Below are 22457 nucleotides of genomic sequence, written 5' to 3' on the forward strand. Positions count from 1 at the left end.
AGACTTCAACCTCTAAAAGCCGCTAACTTTAATCTCAAAAGGTTGAGTTTGTTTTGTGATCGTGTTCAGCTGTGAGATGTAATTGCTTGGAGATGTCCCTAATGCTTACTGATTGTTTATTTCTTCTAGGATCTAATTGAGTTGCAAGAGCTTCTTGAAACAGCAGTTGTCAACTTTACTGTGCTGCCAGAGTAAGTCAAGAGATATCTCTCAATCTTTGTCGTTTTTAAACTTAAAGCTCAGATCTAGTGATCCACTAATCACCAGGTGTTGTTGCAGAGATGCGTTATTCAACTCAGTGAGGTTATTGAAAAGTAAATTGTAGTGTTTATGTAGTGCTTTTGGCCTTACTAACAATCTCAAAGTGCTTTACAACTAGTACCCCATTCATCAGGCCATGAGAGACCATGCAGCATCCAATATCAGAACACATTCGGTCCTCTACCCTCACAGGTACCCATTTATACTCCTGGGTGGAGAGAGGCAATTGTAGTAAAGTGTCTTGCCCAAGGGCACAAACACAATGTTCCTGGCAGGGTTCGAACCCACACACCATCGTACATGAGTCAAACACCGTAACCACTGGACTATGGCGTTGTACATTATTATTATTAGTAGTAGTAGTAAGCCATCTCTGGTAATTCCACAAATAAGGTATGGCGGGAAGTTTGCTCAATTTATTTTATTTCTAATCTGCACAATCCTGTATCGTCCTCATGACAGCACCTTTGTATATATTGCAATGTGTTAAAGGGAATATACATCATTGGCTTTTGCTGTAATTTTCAGAAATAGTCTAGCTGGCCTGCACCCGTTCATGAACATGTAACCAATAGCAAATAAAATTTGGAATGAAAAAATGGTGAATTTGGAGCAGTAGTTGAAAAATAGTTAGGTTTTTCCAACAGTGGTTGGCCGACCACCGTTGGAAATTTATACAAAAATACCATTTTCTTGAAAATGACTTCACACCAGGTGCCATAATTTTACAGGGTGCTTTAGACTGTCATTTACCAACATCCTAGTGAGGTATTTTGTTAAAACTTGGAGATGTATTTTTCGATGTTTGCAATTGTTGTATATTCCCTTTAAAGAGTTCAAAGTGGTCTCCTCTAACTGTCCCTTTGTAACCACTCATGGGGTACTTGTGTAGGGAGTGCATAGGGAGAACATATTGATAACAAAGAGAAGTAAAACAAAAAGTAAGAAAAGCACTAAAACAAGTCATCTAAAGATTACTGTAATGTTAAATATTTGTATGGAATGTATACACTAGCCAAAAAAAAAATTATGTCATTTGATTGCATTACTCTTTCAGATGTCGACATGAGCTGCGAAATCTGAAGCAGGTCTGGGACACGGTGGAGACAATCCACGGCCAGCAGGAGGAGTGGAAGCAGGAGTCCTGGCAGAAGATGAACACCAAGTATCTGAGAGAGGTCACCAACGACCAGCTGGAGAAGGTCAGGGGGTTACCGGAGGAGGCTCACTACTGGGATGTCTACTTGGGACTCGAGGATAGCATCTTGATCATTCAGGTAGGGTGGATGGAAAGAGGTTGGGTAGACGGTAAAGGGTAAGATTAAGGTATCTGAGAGAGGTCACCAACGACCAGCTGGAGAAGGTCAGGGGGCTACCGGACTAGGCTCACTACTGGGATGTCTACTTGGGACTCGAGGACAGCATCTTGATCATTCAGGTAGGGTGGGTGGAAAGAGGTTGGGTAGATGGTATAGGGTAAGGTTAAGATATCTTAGAGAGGTCACCAACAACAAGCTTGAGAAGGTCAGGGGGTTACCGGAGGTAGCTCAGGGGGTTCCCAGCTCACTACTGGGATGTCTACTTGGGACTCGAAGACAGCATCTTGATCATTCAGGTGGAGTGGATGGAAAGGGGTTGGGTAGATGGTATAGGGTGAGGTTAAGATATCTTAGAGAGGTCACCAACAACAAGCTTGAGAAGGTCAGAGGTTTCACTACTGGGATGTCTACCTGGGGTTCGAGAACAGCATTTTGATCATACAGGTAAGGGGATGGAAGGGGGGTAGGGTAGGTACGTACTTGAAGGTTAGTTTCAGAGATAGAGATGGTTTCTCTGAGAGGTTGTCAACAACAAGCTTGAGAAGGTCAGGTGGTTACCAGAGGAAGATCAACGCCAGGAATCATTCTGATCATACATTTCATGGAAGAAGGTAGTGTTTACTGAAGGAAAAGAGGGTGGTAGTAGTATTTTGGGGGATGGAGAGTAAAGATCTGTCACTGGTCACAAAAGTGGATCAAGACTTGCTAGCACATTTCAGGATGTCAAAGCATGGTAGGAGGATAGCCTAGTTTGCTGAGGATGGATTGAAGGACGACAGATGGATGAGACGAGGGTCGGTGGACGCAGAGAATTTGAGAATATTTCGGGCCTCCAAAGGTTTCCCAGTTACTAAATACTTGATCAGAGCTTGAAGGTGAAATAAAATCACTTTCTTGATATTTTGTTTTATATGTTTCAGGCATGCCTACCACTGATTGAAGATCTCAGCAACCCTGCGATGCGCACCAGACACTGGAAGCAGTTGGTGCGTGTGACTGGGGGCGCTCTACTCATCGACAACGAGAACCTGAAGAGAATGACTCTAGGACAGCTCCTGCAGCTGGGTCTACAGAGTGAGTGACCCTGTAGTCTAAACTTTGCTCGAGCATTCTATAAATAACGCTTTCAAGTGGCGCTTTTAAAAAATACATGTAGTGAAAAATATGAGAAGATTGGGGCAGTTTGTTGTGGTCCCAGAGGGTGCCTGCTTTAAGTCCTCCCTGTACCCCTCTCTGTATCTCGCTGACTGATTCACTGACCGAGTCTCACTTGTGAACCAGGCAGTGCTATTGTATAGGATTACCACGTAATGCCAATGAATGGGCTAAATCAGTTCCATTGCGTAGACCAGATGCATAAAAAGACTTCCAGTGAATAGCCATTTTCAATATATCAAATGGAATTGTGTGTGCTATGAAGTCAGCTATGCTAGGTTTTGCCTCGTCTTGTTTTGTTTCGTCCTGTTTTGTTTCTACTTTATTCTCAGTTTCTTCATTCAAGCTTCTTTTGGTTTCTCATAATTATTGACATGACGCCTTTAGTCTTGAAATAATGGCTGCCAGGGGATGGCCTTTATTCAAGACCAAGTTTGTTTCCCCACTCCCGAGTGCCTGTTCAACAGTGAGATCAGAATAAGGACAAACACAGACCTTGAAGCGTAACCAAGTCAGATGCAAAATGGTCTCTTGGTGGGCTTGGGCGCCATGCACAAGAGCCCCCTCTACGGTTACAAATGGAGAGTTAGGGAAGACCACTGGGAGAGATATTGACGCATTCACGAAGGCGCTACAGGCTTATACACACTGGTGGAGTGTCATGGCCTAGCGGTTAAGAGCACTGGACTCATGTTCTGGTGTTTCAGAGGCAACAGTGGCGTGGGTTCGAGCCCGGGCACGGACACTTGTGCCCTTAAGCAAGGCACTTAACCATTATTGCTTCGTCCTTTGGATGGGGTGCAAAGCCGTAGGTCCCGTGTGTTGTATAAGGCCTAACGCACCAGTAACGCTTATCGCTAAGAGAAGGGGTTCGCCCCGATGTTTCTGGCAGGAAGGATGTGTATACATCAAGTTGGTTAATGTTACCCCCGGGATGCTTTGCCGACTATCTATGCTACAATCACTCAGAATGCAATTAGTCGTGTGTACTTAGCGCATGGACCAGCACGGGCACATGGTATGTCCGGTCCACGGGACCCTCAAAAGTGGTCAAAAGGTCCCCTCTCTTGTTGGCGCACGGAGGCCGTGCCCGGATTTAGAATGACTGTAAGCCATCAAAAAACTTCTCCCCCATTGTATCACCAGACAATTCCTTTTTGCGTCGTTTCTTTTTCTCAGACCATGTGGACGAGGTACGGGCCATCGTCCAGCGGGCCGTCAAGGACGTCACCATCGAGAGCGCCCTGAAGACCTACGAAGAGATCTGGCTGAGCAAGATCTTTGAGCTGAGACCTCACGTCAGGATAATCAGCGGGGCAGGCAGCGAAAAACCAGACAAAGAGGTACACCTCCCTTTCCGCAAGAGACTTAAAATCATTCTAAACTTTTATAAACAGCATTGAGGACAGTGGTGCATATCTGTACATCCCAAGTGACTGCAAGTTAGTCTTGGTCCAAGACTGCAATAAGATTAATTTCCCCTAATGCATATGGCAAGCTAGGCCAAGGCACCATGGTGGTGGAGGACCCTGTCAATAAGATGTATCACATCCAATCTTGGGAATCTTGGCACTTCGACCCGAGAAATTAGAGACAATTAGAAATGATGTATTAAGGATTGGAAAAAAGTCCTCTGTTAAATCACCATTTTGGGTTGTTTTTTTATCTGGTATATTATCAGCAATGTGGATTTCACGCTAATATATTGAGATGTACAGGTAGATACGTGGGTCTGGTAAAATTATCACACAAAGTGGAGATTAAATTGACAAATCTTTCTGTGTCGCATGCATATCCTGAATGTATGAATGTTGCTCAGAATTTCTCAGGTCGAGTGTTAAGACTGGATTTGATTAGTCTTGTTGAAGTGCTATCCACCAATGCTTCGGCTTGACTGCGATTGCAATGGAGGGAGCAGCTGCGTTAGGGGAACATTATTTAAAACCCTAGTCTTGACCAAGATTACCACACAGTGGATTGTTTGCTTTCTGAAAATCAAAGCCATGGAACGTAGGGTCCTCTGATGGTCACCGACAGTTTCTCAGTATATAAAACGTTCATAGTGCAGCACACCACCAGTCATGGCACATTGTAAAGATGGAACTTTCACCTTCAGGGTAGACATCTTGCGTGCGTTTTCCTGTAGTTATTCACTTGCCTTTCATTGTTTTCATACAGCACCCATAACAAACACAAATGCACTCGTATTTTTTGTAAATCAACCCATTGCTATGTGCACATGAATGTTTGAAACAATATCAATGTTGAATGATTGCACTTGTATTAGTGGTGTGCATTTAAGAGTAGTACAGGAACGGGGTACCCTATTGAAGTAAAACACAGCTACCCAGGTACCCGTCATAGAAACCCAACCCAAAAATTCAAATCCCGGGAGTTGTCTGAATGAATTTATAGCTTTACAGTGTAAACTGCAACTTTTGCGAGCGTCATCTGTTGCGCCCTAAAATGCAAGTAAACGTGAAATATTTGGTTTCCATGTAGGCTGGTTTTCATTTTGAAAATTCCCTACACATGGCATTCAAATCTTTCTGTTACATTGCCTTAGAAGTTGCTAAGTAATTTGTGACCTACTGTGGCAAAATGAGGAATGTCCCCCAAAACCATGTTTTGAGTAATCAACGCCTGAAGTTGGATACACTAGAAAAATCATGTCAAAATCAATATCGTTTTTTACATATTTTTGAGTAGCCAAGGTATCCAAGATTCACACCATGCATTTTTGTTGGGAAAACAATATCCCCAAAAGTTGGAAACTGAAGAACGTTTTCCACTGCAGTTGGCAGCGCAATGTGTATTTCGTTTATCAAAGCCGTTTTTCTCAAAATGAGGTTGGCAAAGCTCGATGGGACACTGTTGAAGTTCCTGCATCATATCTTTGGGATAAGTTAAGCAACATAAATAAATTTGGTATCATTGGAAAGCCAATGATTTGCGCTTTGACATGATGTACGTAACTTGAAAAGTCAAAGGTGGGGGTTATTCCTCATGAAATGGCAGGTCCCATTTGTTGAGTTGGTGATGGGAACCCGATCCCATAATCTGGAACCGGTTCCTGACATCAGCGGTCGGGTGTTGGGTACCGGGTTCCGATGCACACCCCTATCTTGTTATAAATGTGAATGGCTCCAATACTTCTCACTGATTGTGAGAGATGACCGCACCACAGGTTTTCTTTCATTCATCGATGAAAACAAATGCTCTTTTAGGAGACAGACACCAAGAGTGAGTATTCTCAGAGTGATGCCGGGACAGTCAAGGGTGGGGTCCCGCCCGGTGGCCGTCGAGCTCACAGTAGGATGTCATCGTTCACCATCGGGACTGGGGGTAGGACCAAGAGAGCTAGCGTGTCGTCACTCCCAGCATCCCTGCTCAACCTGGGAGAGGTAAGGCGCAACTCAGAGCACTTGTAATTGTTACATATCGTTAAAGGGAAGATACAACATTTGCAAACATCACAAAACGAAATCATTACTGGACCAAGCCCAGTCTAATGTGGCTTTCGCGAACCCGGGATTCCCGGGTTCGTATTCATGAGCCCCCTACTAAGATAATGGCAATTTAATCAGTTGACGACCATAAATATGTTCGCACATACTAATAAAACAGGTGGGAGTGCAGTGGTTTGTCCTTGATAAACAGTCAGGCTATCCCCAATGTATGTGCGTCTGTTGTTTAGAGCCAGCCTGCCTCCCATCAGAATTTGAGTAACGAGTGATGAGCCAGTTAGGTGCTGGAAAGCTACCTACAGCTAAGAAAGCCACATTAGACTGGGGTTGGTCTAGTAATGTGGTCAAATTACCACAAAATACCTTACTGGATTGTTAGGGAATGACAGTCTAAAGCATCCTGGAAAATCGTGGGTCCTGGTGTACTGACATTTTCAAGCAAAATGGTATTTTTCCAACGCTGGTCGGCTGACCAGCGTTGGGAGAAAACTGGCTTTTTTCAAAAACTGCTTGCAAACTCTTTGCTGCAGAAACTGCAAAAACTCTTTGCAGTTGATTACATACCTGTGAAGGGGTAAAAACGCGCCCTCTTTTGTTGGCGCACAGAGCCCATAAAGGGTCACTGTGACTAGGAGTTAGTGTATTAAGATCGACCAAAACAAAATAACTAAATCGGCCTTTGAAGCAACATCATGCTGAGAACATCTGTCTCGGGTATCTGCCAACCAAGGTGTTTATTTGTTTAACTATTTGGTTACATTTCGTTTTCATGCAGTGGTGAAATTCTCTTTCAAAGAGTGAACTTTTCTGACTCATTATGAAAGTATGTGGTGCTAAAAAAATTATTTTTCATGTGAGAATTGATGAACAAATTGATTTTTGTTTTACGCTAGGGTGGTAAAAGCTCCTATTTTGAAAACTTTGTAATATTTTACCTGATTACTTGTAAATTCAGGCTCAAGAATTTTCTTGAAATTAATATGAAAGTAATTTCTGGATCTTTTCATTTTCACTCCATTCATCTGCAAGGACACCGAAGCGCTTTTTGAGCTCTTTGTAAGTACAGAACAGGGTAGTCTTTTCCATTGCTTCCGTTTCCCTTTGCTTGCCAAAAAAAAATCACCGCAAAAACTCTTTCATTTCTACTGCATGCCAACACACCACTGCAACCTGCCTTTACTGTGAATGCCTGCTTCAATTACCTGCAGAACTTGCTTCCACAAAACACTAAAAAGTATGCTGTACATATTCTTTTCACAAATGCACCATAGCAGTTGTGCTTTCAAAGGGACATTATGTCCTGAAATACACCCAATTGGGCTACAAAACGCATTTTAAACCAAATCATGTTAATTGGAAAGAGCATTAAAATGTAGGATATAAACGTCCACACAACCATCCTTTAAAAACTGGGCGTTTTTTGTGTTATTCTTGCATGCAGAGTCGGGAATATGAATATTTAGTGGATTTTTTTGGATGATGAGGTCAAGAGGGTATTTCTGGACTGAGTGATTCTACAAACATTACAAAAAAACCAAGTGAAATTTTTTACATTTAACGCGTGTTATGTTTGCAATACTCTTTACTCTGTTGCATGGTACAGAATTTTACATGGTCCAAAATTGAACTTATAATAGTCCATATGTATACTGGAAAAATGGGTTGAGCAAGAAGTGTGCATGTACCCAAACTATACTTTCAATTGATGTTGAAATGTACAGAAATGTATGCGTGCAAAACTTTCTTTTGGTGAAAATATGCAATCTGCATTTTGCAGGCAAAAGGGTGCCGACAAAATTGAAGGAACCTTTTTTTGTTCAGCACTTAATTCTACAAGCTCTAAAATTGCATGATGATGTCCTTTTTTCTTCAGTGTTGTATGCTGTAGCGTGTGTATGAACTACTTTTGTAGCATGATTCTAATTGCATGAAAAACTACAAATGTATTACTTTACTTCGTGCATGTCCACCAGTGAGAGCCGAATTCTTACAGTCCATAACAAACTTCACCGTCACATGTCAGCTGCTAGTTTTTCTGTTTACCAAGCGTGCAGGCGAGGATCACGCATTGATTCACAGTTGACCATCCCATGCAATGGTATACTATGCATGCAATTACTATTAAGCAATCATGGAAGGGTCGTGAGCATGTACAAATATTGCCCTATCTACATAAAAAAGATGTTGGCAAACACACACAGCAATGTTTTGCTGAGATAACTGATTCGTAACTCGGCATAATTTTGGTAAGAGGTATAATAAAGCAGACGTGAAAAAAACCCATAAAAAACAAATTATGTCTACCATAGACTTGTGTACATTGATCTGTTGTGTTTATCCTGAACTCAAAAATCGTCAACCGTTTTGCACCATTGGTGTTAAAATCAAGTCCATCAAATAAAGCGAGTCACTAGTAGTCTGATTCACAAGTAAGGTCACAGACAGACCTGCCAACTCTCCCTGATTCTGCAGAAAATTCCCTGAAAATAAACCAATCTTTCCATGTTCTGATGAACAAATTTGAAAATAACCCTGATTGTGGAAACCTTTTCCCTATTATGTTGAATGTAATTCTATTAAAATATCTCCCTGATTGTTGCACAAAATCTCCCTGATCGCAAGATGCAAATGTTGGCAGCTATGTCACGAGTATTGGATGAACAACAACAAAGGAATGCGTCAAGAATTCACGTGACTCGACTTGAGACTGTGATGACTTGTAATGGATTTGCCAGGACTTGTGGACTGACTACAACACTGTGCACAGTTAACATAGCACACCAGCTTATTTTGGATAACTTCTCTGCAGGATTCCGGAGCCATCTTTCTCCTTCACGAGACCGACCCCATCTTCACGGAGCTAGAATCCCACCAGGTAGCCCTGCAGAGCATGCAGGGAAGCAGTGCCGCTGGATCCTTCCTGGACGAAGTCACCAAGTGGCAGAAGAGACTGCAGACCATCGAGGCCGTGCTGTCAACGTGGCTGGAGGTGCAGGAGAAATGGGTGGAGCTGGAAGAGGTTGGTCTAGACAGGACAGATTGTGTGACAGATACCCTGATACACAGGTTGATTGATGGGTAGGGAACATGCTGATAGACAGATGGATATAACATTTCAGAGCGAAAACATTATTTTTGTTAATTTGGCTGAAGGCGCAGGAGAAATGGGTGTAACTGGGAGAGGTAAGGTTGACGAATACCCTTACACATAGGTTGTCACATGGCCGGGGAAGGGGGGTGGGAAACATATTGACAATTTTCATGAAGCTGTGTAGGAAACATGGATGGAAGTGCAGGAGAAATGGGTAGAATTGAAAAATTTACTAGTAGGTCTGGACAGATGGGGTGACGAATACCCTGACACACAGGTTTGCCCGTGGGTGGGGAAAGATGTTGACAAATTGACAAGAGAAGCCATACTATCGACCTATAGTAGAATTGCGTCAACGCAGCTTGTAAAATATTGTCCAATAACATGATATACAAATGGACGCGGAACGTGCAAAATCTGAGACAAACAAAACTGAATGTACAAAATTCCATTGGGTTGTTCCAAGGGGCATGGCTAACTCGCAAACGGCGATTCGTCAATTGAAGTCATGCTGTCAACGAGGATGGAGGTGCATGACAAATGGGTGGAAATTGAAGAAATAGGTCTTGACAGATGGGGCAATAGAGACCCTGACATATAGGTTGACACATGGGTGGGGGAACATGTTACAGAGTTGACATGAGACATTCGACTGTTGAAGCCGTCTTGTCAAAAAATCGGTGATCTGGAAAAGGTAGCTCTGAACAGGACAGATTGGGTAAAAAATACCCAGGCACATACGTTGACACATTGGTAAAGAAACATGCTAAAAGACAGTTTGACTTGAGACACCAAATGATCACAACATTGCTGTCAATGTGACTGGTAGTGCAGAAGAAATGGGTGGACCTGGAAGGTCTAAATAGGACAGAAAAGGTCACATGCCCTGACACAAATGTTGAATTACACTCAAGTCCCGACTTTATTCTCCATTTTTACAGATTTAAACCCGGATTATTGGGACTCGGCATTAAAAACCCATTGATGCGTTGGTAAAAAACAATAGTGTCTGTCCCCGTGTCAATTCTTGTCAATTACAACAACAAAAATTTATCACGAAGATGATCATGAAATACACATTGCATGCATACCAGTGGACAGGCAATTGACCTAAAAGCAAAAATATTTGTGATGCGATCAAGCTAAATGAGTCGTTTGTCGGGAATTTTTATTTGGAGATACAGGCCAAAATAGGGCCACTTCATCACATCACTTCATCACATCTCTTGGTGTTCCAACTTCCATAGCATGCGGTTTTCACAGCAGTAATGCCGAAAATGAGCTCTTTTCAAATCTGTAATAATTTTTTTTTTTGACCAGGGTCGACAAACGACTCATGTAGCTTGATCGCATCACATTTAAAGAAGACAAACAAACAACTATTATTAATTCAAACTTATCATTAATTCATGCCAGTAGATATAATATGTACATGTAGTTACATGTAGATTGTAAAATATCCATGATTGTATTGCTCTTTGCTGACCTGACAAGTTTAAATGATCTGTATTGTATTGTTTGTTTGTCCGTTGTTTACGTCTCAATGTGTATTGTGTTTAGGTATGTTGCTTTTCTACGTACATGTAATTACTTTAAATACAGCATGCTCATTGAGCCTCGTGTGACTGACCAGTCAATAGTGTCCATTGTAAGTTAATTCCCTTCTCTTGGATTGGGCTCAATGAGCATGCCTGTCTGGGGCCCATGCTTAAAAGCTCTGCTTCTCAATGGGCCCCTCTGCAGTGTCCTTAAAATATCACTTTTGTTGTATTATTTGTAATTCTTTTTCTGTTATGTAACTATTTCATGTCATTTATTGATTTGATACTGTGGAAAATAAACGAACCTTGAACTAAACGGTGAGGAAAAGTAAACACTGCCATTGTGAAGACGTTAACGTTGTTTGTGCTACTTTTGTCTTCAACAGATCTTCAGTGGGACAGATGTCAAGGCATCCCTGAGCCACGAGGCAGGTCTCTTCAACTCAGCCAATCGAGACTTCCGTCTCTTGATGAGAGCCTCAGAGAAGAACCCTAATGTCCTGCAGTGCTGCCAGCGAAGAGGTGGGTACTGCTGGGACAGAGTGAACTACTGCAATCAATTTGAGCTGTCTTTAATATGAAGAGTGTTCTAAAAAGAAATCGTAGTGTCCTTTTAAAAAATGTCCAATCCTCAAATTGCAATGTACCAAGAGTGACAATGTGAAATATGTTCGGCAAATACTATGTTTATTTTTTTTCAAAAACTAGTCTTTCACACCAGCCGCTTCTTTTTCCCTCTCCCCCAGGCATCTTGAACATCCTAGAAAAGATGAACAGTAATCTGGAGATGTGTCGACGGTCGCTGATTCAGTACCTGGAGAAGAGACGACAGAGATTTCCTCGGTTCTACTTCCTGTCCATGGAGGATGTGCTGCACATTGTCTGCAACGGTCAGTTTGCCCTCGACTTCTTGTTTCTTTTGGACTGTTTTCTTAAAAGCGTACAAATCTGGAAAAAAAAAATTATTACTGAGTATAAAGACTGGTACATGTGGGCTAATGATGTGCATCGGGTCGGGTTGACCAGGCCAAACCGACCCGAAACATTAGAGGTATAAACCAAATCCGAACCGAAACTGATCTTAACTCCCTCAAACCGACCCGACAAAAAATAAGGTAAAACCAACCCGAAAAAACGGGAACAAACCGAATACCTTGGTTGGACAAAGTGATCACTTTTTGGTGCCTGCCCTTACCCACGTGGCAAGAATTCTTTTGCAAAACAATCGTCTCTCTCTGTCAAACTCAGTGGGTTCATCGAGAGTAACTCCACTAATTGAACAAACGCTTGGTATCATCACGCGGTATCATGAAAACTGTTACAATGTATCTATTTCACTGTCAGTCCCATCCGACTGGAGAAATTGATACCATGGGAACTCGATAGTGCACTCGGTGGCCACACCACACAATGGGCTGCGGTCACAGTGACTGTCAATAATATTGCATCACAACTGTTTCGGTTTATTTTGGTTTATTTCGGTTAATTTCGGTTTATTTCATTTTTTTCAAAAGATGGCTAAACCGACCCGACCTGACCCGAAAATGAAAATGCAAAACCGAAACCGACCTGACCCGACTGAAAAGATGGACAAACTGACCCGACCCGTTCAGTTTCGGGTCGGGTTTGCACATCATTAATGTGGGCTTCATATTTTGCTGCTTTCCATGTGTACAATGATGCAACAGTAGTCTATTCGAGTAAATCATAATTAAATCCTCACAAGTCCTGACATTTCCTGAGTCCATCTCAAATCATCTAGTATTGCAAGTCAAGTCACAAGTCATCGCACCTTGTTGAAATTCTCTGTCTTGGATTGAGATTGAATGACTTTCAGTGGACCTTTAAAGATTTTTAAGGACATGCAATGACTTGTGAGGACTTGTGAGGATTTGTGATAGACTACCAATCACCCACTTATCTAAAATATAAATGTCATGTTGATCTGTAGGTTATGACCTGAATCAGGCCAACCTGTACCTCCCCAAGCTGTTTGAGAACCTTGGCCGTCTGGAGTACGAGGAGAACCAATCGGAGGCTGCGGAGTGTACCTTCAACATCACAGGGCTCATCAGCAACATGGGGGAGAAGATGCCTCTCAAGCAGGTAAATATTAAAGAGGTTGTGGAATGCTCGAAGACATTTTCGTCATTTTTCGGGTATATGTAGCCCAAGGTTTGATGAAATAAAAACGACTATTGTGTCTGTCATGAAATGAGTACAAAAGGTACTTTTGAGAGCTTTTTTTCAGGTCCTGTTTCGACCCGAACGTGCAATTTGTGTAAAAGTCGTCGTTGGGGGCGACAAAGCATAGTAAATCGTGTCGTAATAAACAGGACTCCCTATGCGGCGTAGTATAAATGAGTCCTGTTTATTACGTCACGATTTTACTCATTATACGAAGAACCCGACGACTGTTGATTTCAATTATGCGCTCGCCGACCAACAAATTACTCGATGAATTTCAGTTTTATAAACATATAAACGCACATTACAAAAGAATGGGACTTTGTCATGATATATATGGGACTACTCTACAATTAAAAAAATATAAAAAACAAAACGACTTTCAGCATTCCACAACCTCTTTAAGCAAATTTATTACCCTACAAAGTGCAAGTGACGCACAACAGAGTTCTAAACTAGCAGCCTTATGGGATACATGTGGGAACTGAAAGGCTTATGTGTGAAGTTTATTGCTACATGGCCTTTATTTTCAAATTATTGTGCAAAAAGCATGCAGTACACGTGGCTATTTATTTAGCATCAACCAGTAATTTCCACGACCAGATGTCAACTTTTCCATTATGCCTCTCAGGTCATTTGACACTGATTTTTATTGGTGGCCAAAAAAGCAGTGTAACGAATGACTCCTATACCAACAAATATCTTTTTAGATTCCTTTGTATTCCTTTTGAAGAAGTTCTACTGTATTACACAATGTAGGTTGACTTTTGTAGTATACAAATCCACTCTAGACTTGACATCTTCACTGAAATATGCTGATTTCTGTTTTGCTATGAAAGCTACATTTTGTAATAGGCTTTGTTAATAGTCTTTTCAGCGTTTTGCATATCAAAGTATCACCATGAGTATCTCACCTCCATTTCCATTTTTCAGATTGTCTCGTGTGACGGCCCTATTGAGAACTGGCTGTGCAACCTCCTTCCCATGATCAAGCTGTCCTTACAGACCCAGCTGTCCTCTGCCCTGGGCAACGAGACCCTGGAACCCCCCGGCACACCGCGCAGGACGGAGAGAGAGATACACAGCGCTGGGGCCCGGCGGGTCACTGTAGGCAAAGAGGAGAGAAAAGGTAAGTAGATTCGGTTTCCCGGCCAATACGGCTCATCAGGCCGGTGTTTAACTCCCGTTGGCAAGAAATGAATGAGAATACCTGTTACCTGTTACCTATCCCGTAGTCGTCTGACCGTTGGGGCACCCCTAGAAGACCTGTCAACCAGCTTACTCCATTCCTCGATCCTCAGACTTTCTAAGGGAGTCGCTCAGCGTCAGGCCTGTCCACTCCGAGATGTTGTCCTCCCACCTCTTTCTCTATCTGCCTCTCTTTCTTCCTCCTCAAACTGTTTCACTCCCGTTGGCAAGAAATGAATGAGATTACCTGTTACCTGTTACCTGTTACCTATCCCGTAGTCGTCTGACCGTGGGGGCACCCCTTGAAGACCTGTCCACCAGCTTCCTCCATCCCTCTCGATCCTCAGACTTTCTCAGGGAGTCGCTCAGCGTCAGGCCTGTCCACTCCGAGATGTTGTCCTCCCACCTCTTTCTCTATCTGCCTCTCTTTCTTCCTCCTCAAACTGTTTCACTCCCGTTGGCAAGAAATGAATGAGATTACCTGTTACCTGTTACCTGTTACCTATCCCGTAGTCGTCTGACCGTGGGGGCACCCCTTGAAGACCTGTCCACCAGCTTCCTCCATCCCTCTCGATCCTCAGACTTTCTCAGGGAGTCACTCAGCGTCAGGCCTGTCCACTCCGAGATGTTGTCCTCCCACTTCTTTCTCTGCCTGCCTCTCTTTCTTCCTCCTCGTACAGTGCCTTGCAGGATCGTCTTCGCAAGTCCTGATGATCGTTAAATGTGCCCATACCACTTCAGCTTGCGCTTTTTCACTGTGGTCAGGAGATCTTCGTATGATCCAATGACTTGCCTGATTGAGAATGCAATACATTTATATCTATTCCCCCTGAATTGGATGCCAGTCCATTGAGAGTTACTCCCCAGCTAAAGCCAGGAGCTATTTTTACTCCTGAGTAGAGTAAAGTGGCTTGCCCAAGGACACAAAATATTCGAACCCCCAATCCTCTGATCATGAGTCACAAACCTTCTCTCCCCCCCCCCCCAAATTACACTTTCGTCTTAAATCAGACCCATGGGAATCTTAGAACTTTGTATAGACCGATAGAAGACCGATGAGATCAGAAACACATTTCTCTTTTTGGGTGTGAGGGGAAACTTTTAGAATATGATTAACATTAAGTTTATGTTGAGTCGATGTGTCAACTCCTCATATCTAATGGGCACTATTTCAAGCTGATGAAGGTAGGGTAAAACCTCGGAAAAACCTCAAACCTCAGGAAAACTCGCTCAAACCGCAGGGAAACCTCAAATCTCAGGAAAATGTGAAATCTCAAGAAAACCTCAAATCTCAGGAAAACCTTAATTCTCGGGAAATATTGAACCTCAGAAAAACCTCACACCTCGGGAAAACATAGAAACTCAAAAAAAAAAAAACCTCAGAAAAACTTTACACCCAGGGTAAATCTCTCATCTCTGGAAAACCTCAAACCGCAGCAAAACCTCAAACCTCAGAAAACTTAAAACCTCAGGAAAACCCGAAACATTTACACTTGATTGCGTAATGTTGTAGGCACAGCACGTAGCCGTGCAGGCAGTCGCACCGGTAGCCGCACCCACCGGCCGGGTACCAGGGACTCCCAGGACAGCCGTGGTCATGGTTACGACGGCAGGCACGGCCCCTCGTCATGGATGCTGGATCATGTGACAGAGGTGGTCCACTTAGCCACTCAGATACAGATCACTGAGCAGACGGAGAAGTGCCTCAAGCTACTGGAAGGTGGTGACAAGAACGCAATGAAGGTATGCGAGAAATAGACTGAGCTATTAAAACCTGCTCCGTGTTATTTTGACCAAACACAGCGATACTTAAAGGGACACTAGGTCCTGGAACAGCCCAATTGGGCTACAAAACGCGCTTCGAACGAAATGATTTTAATCGGAAATAACATTTAAAAGTAGGATATAAACATCCACACAACTATCCTTTCAAAACTGAACTTTACTGTGTAATTCCTGTATTATGCGTGCGAGAACGAATTTCGGGGTCCACTTTGTTGTGATTTCATTCGTGAAGTGTTCGTCTTTTGCGGACGTTGAAGAAACCACTATTTTTGCATTGGTGATTGGTCACCACTGTTCCCGAGACACACAACATGTATATTGTACACTGAGAACGACATGAAAAACGTATTCGTGCTGCGTCGTGTCCGATGTAAACAAGCAGGTTTTTTTTTTCTTTTCTCGGGAATGGTAAGACATTAGGTTGGTTTCCTTTCAACCAGATGTTTGAAATAGGATAAGTAAACAATCCAAAACATGAAATTTTTGAGGATTTCAGGACCTTGTGCCCCTTTAACCCTTCTGAAGTCTTCTGCACTTCACACCCCTTCAGTTTTGCCAAACCACTTTTGTCCAGAAAGTAAGCAAGCACACTTCAAAATTCCTTTGAGGTAATCTTCTGTGGAGTATGAATAACACTTTAAGTCCCTGGACAATTATTGTACATGTATGTGGTTAAGCTCAGTGCAAAAAGGAATTAGATTTGGTCACACTTTACTGCTCACGCAAACTGAAATTTGTATCCTTGTAGGGTCATTTCTTTGTTCTTGTGTACTAAAGTTATCGAGTTTGAAAGTGTACCTTCAAAATGCTCCTTTTTTAACCAGAATAAATTTCCTGGGCTGAAATTTGGACTTAATACCCCTTTACATAAAATACTTCAATTTGCGACGGATCAACACACCTTGGAAATTCCTAGTTTTTGAGTAAAATCCATATATCTATTTCGTGATAACCTTGTGGAGACGTATTCACCTATAAAATTTGCCCTGTGGAGACGTATACAATCTTTTGTTCCCTATTGTGCACATGTCTCCACAGGGTACCATGTAACAATCTCCATATCAGTGCTGTTTTTTTGTGTGCAGTGTTTCTCTGTGTGACATAGTTACTTTAACACTTCGTATCCCTTCACTTGAAACTGACCTGCAGGGTTTTATAGGGTTTTACATATTGCGCTGAAAATGGACTTCCCACCAGGAGGTTTAATGTTCAACAGTAGTCTGACATGCGTCCACTTGCAAATGACGAATGCGTCCAAAACATGCATTATTGGTGTGGCAATAGAGAAGCACACTTGTTGTTGCTCATGTCCACATTAAAGCTACAGTCCATCATTTGCAGCCATCCGAAAAGTAACTGGCGTAATTATTGTTGAAAAACATACTTGGTTGAAAGATAGTAAGGGGACTAAACTCCCTGTGAAATTATTCTTTCTGGCAAGCTGTCATTTTGAAGTAATCAACAAAAGAAGGCCTTTCCAACGGTGCTTCTTCAGACGCACCGTAGGAAATTTAAATTAGGAGTTCGTTTTGTTATTAGGCGAAGCGCGCATGCATTGGCACGACGCACACGCATGCGCGGTTGCTATAATTCGTCGGATCAGTGCGCGACATCGCGTAAATGCAATCGGCTCAGTGAGAATGTATCTCGGACGCTGAATTCAGGCCCAATTCAAAACATGATTCAGCAACTTTTGATTGAAATTGAGATCCTAGAATGCTGTTTTTCTCGGAATATACAGCTGAAGCTGAGCTGAAACTTCATCAGGTTAGTTGTTAAGTACCCTTCTTTAGATTTTGAGCACTTTTGTTGCTTTAAACGAACAAAATGCACAAATTACAAATGATGGACTATTTCTTTAAAAAATGGAGCAGTCTGTTTTTACACAGAAAAGTCGGCGACACAATTTCTATTTGGCCCTGATGGCAAGCACACTTGCTCTCATCCCTTCCATTTCGAATTGCCACTGAGTATGTGATGGACTAAGCAATATTTAGTTTTCTTTTTTTTGATTGCAGGAGACTCTTGAGAAGGTGAAGGCCAGCATCCAGGCAGCCGTGGTGATGCTGAAGGGCGTGGAGGATGAGAACGAGAGACGAGCACGCCTGGAGAAAGAAAAGAAAAAGAAAGAAGGTTAAACAAAAATCCTTGTACTTTTATAGACAGTCTATACAAACTGAGGTCGGCAGCTGGCATATGACGCCATGAGTCTGCCTAAACTGTTTTCTTTTTTACTGTAGTAAAGACAAGTCCATAGAACTCAGTAAACCAATTTCATACATTAGGCCCTGTGCTGCCCAAAACTGCCCTGCTTGTTACTCCCTGTATCACCCCAAAGCACCCCCAGCCAGCACTGTATGGCAGGCATGCAACTTTTCCTTGGATCTGTTGATTTCCGCGTTTTTTACTTCTCATGAATGCCATTACAAATTGAAAAACACCGAACAAAGTCTTGTGTGGCTTGGAGTTTCCTTGTTTTTTTTCTAAATTCCCAGTTGCATGCCTGTGTATGGTTGTATGGATTCATCAGGAAATAAATACAATGTAAGACAATGTAATCAGGTGGTAATAATTCATAAGATGGAGTTGGTGTCAGGATGACGTCAAACCACTCGACCACCGAGCTTACCGGGTTGTTTGGCTGGTTCAAATCTGATATAGCAGCGGGTACCGCAACCAAACTTATTCATAAGATGGAAATTGCGTGGGGATGATTGCGAGAAAAAAATTCACATACTTCTCGGGTGGGACTCAAACCCACGACTTGCTTGCTGCTGCAGACGTCTTACCACTCGACCACCAAGTTTTTCGGTGTAGGCTGGCTGGTTCGAATTTGATATGGCAGCGGGTACTGCAACCAAACTATTCATAAGATGGAAATTCAATATTGGCTTTTGCACTTCACCGACTTATGTTTTATAAATATTGTATACTCAGCGTTGTCCCGAGTGATCGTGAGAAAAATGGTGCTAATGATTAATGCCTCATCTATCTTTGCATCCATTCAGCGGCAGCGATGAGGGAATCAGAGCAGACCAGCGTCATGGACACCGGCACCGTCATCTCCCACACAGGACGCCAGAGCTCCCAATCCCACAAGGGCTCCCACTGGTCTCTGAACAATGAGAACAACGCGGCCCCAGTCAACCAGCCTACCATCGCTGAGGAGGGCAGCACGCTGTCTGGACAGCAGGGGGAGAACGGGGAAGCTACGGAACCAGGTATGTGCAGTAAATGTGAGGCGTTTAGGCAGAATGAGAGGGAACTGGTTGTAGGCCGTAGCTGGGAAAATTAACAACAAAAAAGAAGGGGGTGAAATTGTTTTGATTTCCAGATTTATTGATGTTTGTAATCATTGATATGTCTACCACACATATGTTTAAGTATAAAAATCGTGTAATAAAAATGGGAATCTTTCATTTCAGACTACAAAATTCGAAACTTGAAAGGCCTTTTTCTCAGTGTTTTATTGACGTGTCAATAAATGCTAACTATAAACAGCCATAACTTGTCAATGGAATGTCCGATTGAAGTGCAACAAACAGTGTTGTAAGGAAATTTTATTCTCTTTTCTAATACCTGCATACCCTCATTTTGACCTCTGCCCAGTTTTGTCTCATTGTGCTAGAACCTCTCACAAATGAAGCTAAGCGAATGTCCAAAAAATGGGAATTGTACAAAATTCCCCCCCCCCAAAAAAAGCTATTGGGAGTCATAATGTCCACCTATTTGGGTTTTTTTCCACTTTGTTATTCCCCTTTATACAAGTCTTCATATGGAAAACAAAACTATAAATCTAATCTGTTTCATCAAGGGAGCCATATTAAAGCTATTTTTTTCCCCACCTTTTGTAGCTGATAAACCCATGGACACCATGAAGGTGGTGCTGCCTCCCGAGAGGCCAAAGGTCAAGGTCAAAGTTGAGGAGAAGATTGACAAGAGCGAGTTGCAGCTGATGCTGTTCCCTGGACAGATCCAGAAAATCAGCAACCTGATCACGCTGCTGGCACACCAGAGGGACCTCTTGCAAAGGTAGGGATCATCGGTTGACTTCCTCACTCATTGCTAGGTCGGGTCAAGTCAGGTCAGGTTGGGTCAGGTCAGGTCAGGTCAGGTCAGGCCAGGTCAGGTCAGGCAAGATTCAGAACATCAGCAACCTGATCACACTGCTGGCACACCAGAGGGACCTCTTGCAAAGGTAGGGATCGGTTGACTTCCTCACTCACTGCTAGGTCGGGTCGGGTCAGGTCAGGTCAGGTCAGCTAGGTCAGGTCAGGTCAGGCAAGATTCAGAAAACCAGCAACCTGATCACGCTGCTTGCACACCAGAGAGACCTCTTGCAAAGGTAGGGATCGGTTGACTTCCTCACTCACTGCTAGGTTGGGTCAGGTCAGGTCAAATTCGGGTCAGGTCAAGTCAGGTCCAGTCCGGTTAGGAAAGACTCAGAAAATCAGCAACCTGATCACGTTGTGGCACACCAAAAGGGACCTCTTGCAAAGGTAGAGTTTGGGAAGGGTCATCAGGTCAGGTCACCGTCAGGTCAGGTCAGGTCAGGTCAGGTCAGGAAAGAATCAGAAAATCAGTAACCTGATCATGCTGCTAGCACTCCAGAGGGACCTCTTGCAGAGTCAGTGATTGGTTGACATCCTCAGACACTGCAGGGTCAGGTCGGGTCAGATCAGGTCAGGTCTGGTCTGGTCGTATTGGATCAGGACAGTTCCAGAAAATCAGTAACCTGATCACGCCGTTGACTTATCAGAGGTACCTCTTGCTAAGGTAGGGATTGGTTGTCTTCCTCACTCACTGCGGGGTCGGGTCAGATCAGACCAGACCAGGCCAAGTCCGGTCATGCCATGTCAGATAAGACCTTTACACTGCTGACACCAGATCCTGCAGATAATCACACTGCTCCTGCTGCTGTAATTGCAGTATGAACTCTGACAATTGTGTCTACGGCAGGCCAGGTCGGGTCATATCAGGTCAAATCAGGTCAGGTTTAGTGACAGTGCCTCGTGATCACAGCCTTCAGCTATTATCTAAGGTTTTATTGCTAATTTTGAACCGTCTGTAATGTTCAAATTTCCCCCATTCAAAAATGATAATGTTTTCTTCTTTTTTCCCCCAAAAAACTTGTGTATAGACTGATTGACAGGCAAGATGAGATCAAGGGATCTCTGCTGGAGTCCTTTGATTGGCGTTCTCATCTCCGCTACGTCTGGAATGAGACCTCCAGCAGCCTCTCCATCAAGGTATTCATCTACTGATGTATTTTGTTCATGCCTCAACTTTAGACAGTGGCATTGGTTTGAATTTGTACAATCCTTGTCACAGGATGGGTGGTAATGGAAAGCGGAAACGAAAAGTAACAACTCTTTTGATCTAGTACACGATACCCTCTGGAAGACATGTAAACTGTAGGGACCAGAAGATTGTATATGTCTCCACAGAGCAATTTCTATAGATGAATACGTCTCACCAAGGTTATCACGAAATAGATACATGGATTTTACTCAAAAATTAGGTATTTCCAAGGTGTGTTGATCCATCGCAAATTGAAGTATTTTATGTAAGGGGTATTAAGTCCAAATTTCAACCCAGGAAATTAATTCTGGTTAAAATAGGAGCATTTTGAAAGTACACTTTCAAACTCGAAAACTTTAGTACACGAGAACAAAGAAATGACTCCACAAGGATACAAATTCCAGAATGTATGCAGTAATAAAAATGTACACATGGTCAGAAACTACATGGTGTTATGCTAATGTATGCAAATTAGTGAAAGGTTTCAAGGGAAACACTGTGCGATATTTTGAAAAAAATCAATCAGGGTTCTAAAGAATTGCAGTTTTTCGCTCTACCATTCAGCATGTAAGCCACATTGTAACTTGCCTATCGACACCATCCTGTTCTCATGGTTTTCCCCCATGTTGAATCCTGTTACCCTCCGCAGTGTATGAAAACAGGTCTTTATAAGCACACTAGAAATCCACACAATGGTTGAACACATCCAATCTGGCAAATGTTTGCCACGTGTGTTTAATAATACAGGGTGAGTTAAAAAAAACGAAACCCAAATGTCGGGACCATTGTTTTAGTAAATTTCTGCATGTTGCACTTTCAAAATCTAGGATATGAAAGCCCAATTCATAAGCTTTCTTTTAGTGCAAATATCATTCAAATCGCTCATGTACTTTTCAAGTTAGGAAGTTTTAAACACAACCACCGGTTTAAAGTTCTTTCCACGGATCACAAAAAAGTGTGCGTTCTTTCAGCAAAACGAAAACAATGCACACACATCCTTATGTGATTTGTTTCCGTCTAGCCTCAAGAACACTGAACTTTTTTGTGATCCGTGGACAGAACCTTAAAACGGTGGTTGTGTTTAAAACTCCGTAACTTGAAATTTAAATGAGTGATTTCAATGATTCTTGTACTTAAAGAAAGCTTATGAATTCGGCTTTCA

General features: G+C 42.6%; 1 protein-coding gene across 1 annotated transcript in view; it reads left to right on the top strand.

Annotated features, from left to right (window-relative positions):
* Positions 1 to 22457, top strand: part of LOC119735649 (dynein beta chain, flagellar outer arm-like) — a 121152-nt gene that overhangs the window by 33368 nt on the left and 65327 nt on the right. The window contains exons 25-40 of the mRNA XM_038209442.1: positions 130 to 191; positions 1319 to 1538; positions 2501 to 2654; positions 3915 to 4078; positions 5963 to 6139; positions 7232 to 7258; positions 9012 to 9221; positions 11221 to 11356; positions 11581 to 11724; positions 12786 to 12940; positions 13955 to 14150; positions 15723 to 15952; positions 18013 to 18127; positions 19003 to 19215; positions 19849 to 20026; positions 21135 to 21243. Coding sequence (XP_038065370.1) covers positions 130 to 191; positions 1319 to 1538; positions 2501 to 2654; positions 3915 to 4078; positions 5963 to 6139; positions 7232 to 7258; positions 9012 to 9221; positions 11221 to 11356; positions 11581 to 11724; positions 12786 to 12940; positions 13955 to 14150; positions 15723 to 15952; positions 18013 to 18127; positions 19003 to 19215; positions 19849 to 20026; positions 21135 to 21243 — 2490 coding nt within the window. The remainder of the gene's footprint in view (positions 1 to 129; positions 192 to 1318; positions 1539 to 2500; positions 2655 to 3914; positions 4079 to 5962; positions 6140 to 7231; positions 7259 to 9011; positions 9222 to 11220; positions 11357 to 11580; positions 11725 to 12785; positions 12941 to 13954; positions 14151 to 15722; positions 15953 to 18012; positions 18128 to 19002; positions 19216 to 19848; positions 20027 to 21134; positions 21244 to 22457) is intronic.

Source organism: Patiria miniata, unplaced genomic scaffold (assembly GCF_015706575.1).
Source record: "Patiria miniata isolate m_02_andy unplaced genomic scaffold, ASM1570657v1 HiC_scaffold_29, whole genome shotgun sequence".
Lineage (NCBI taxonomy): Eukaryota > Metazoa > Echinodermata > Asteroidea > Valvatida > Asterinidae > Patiria > Patiria miniata.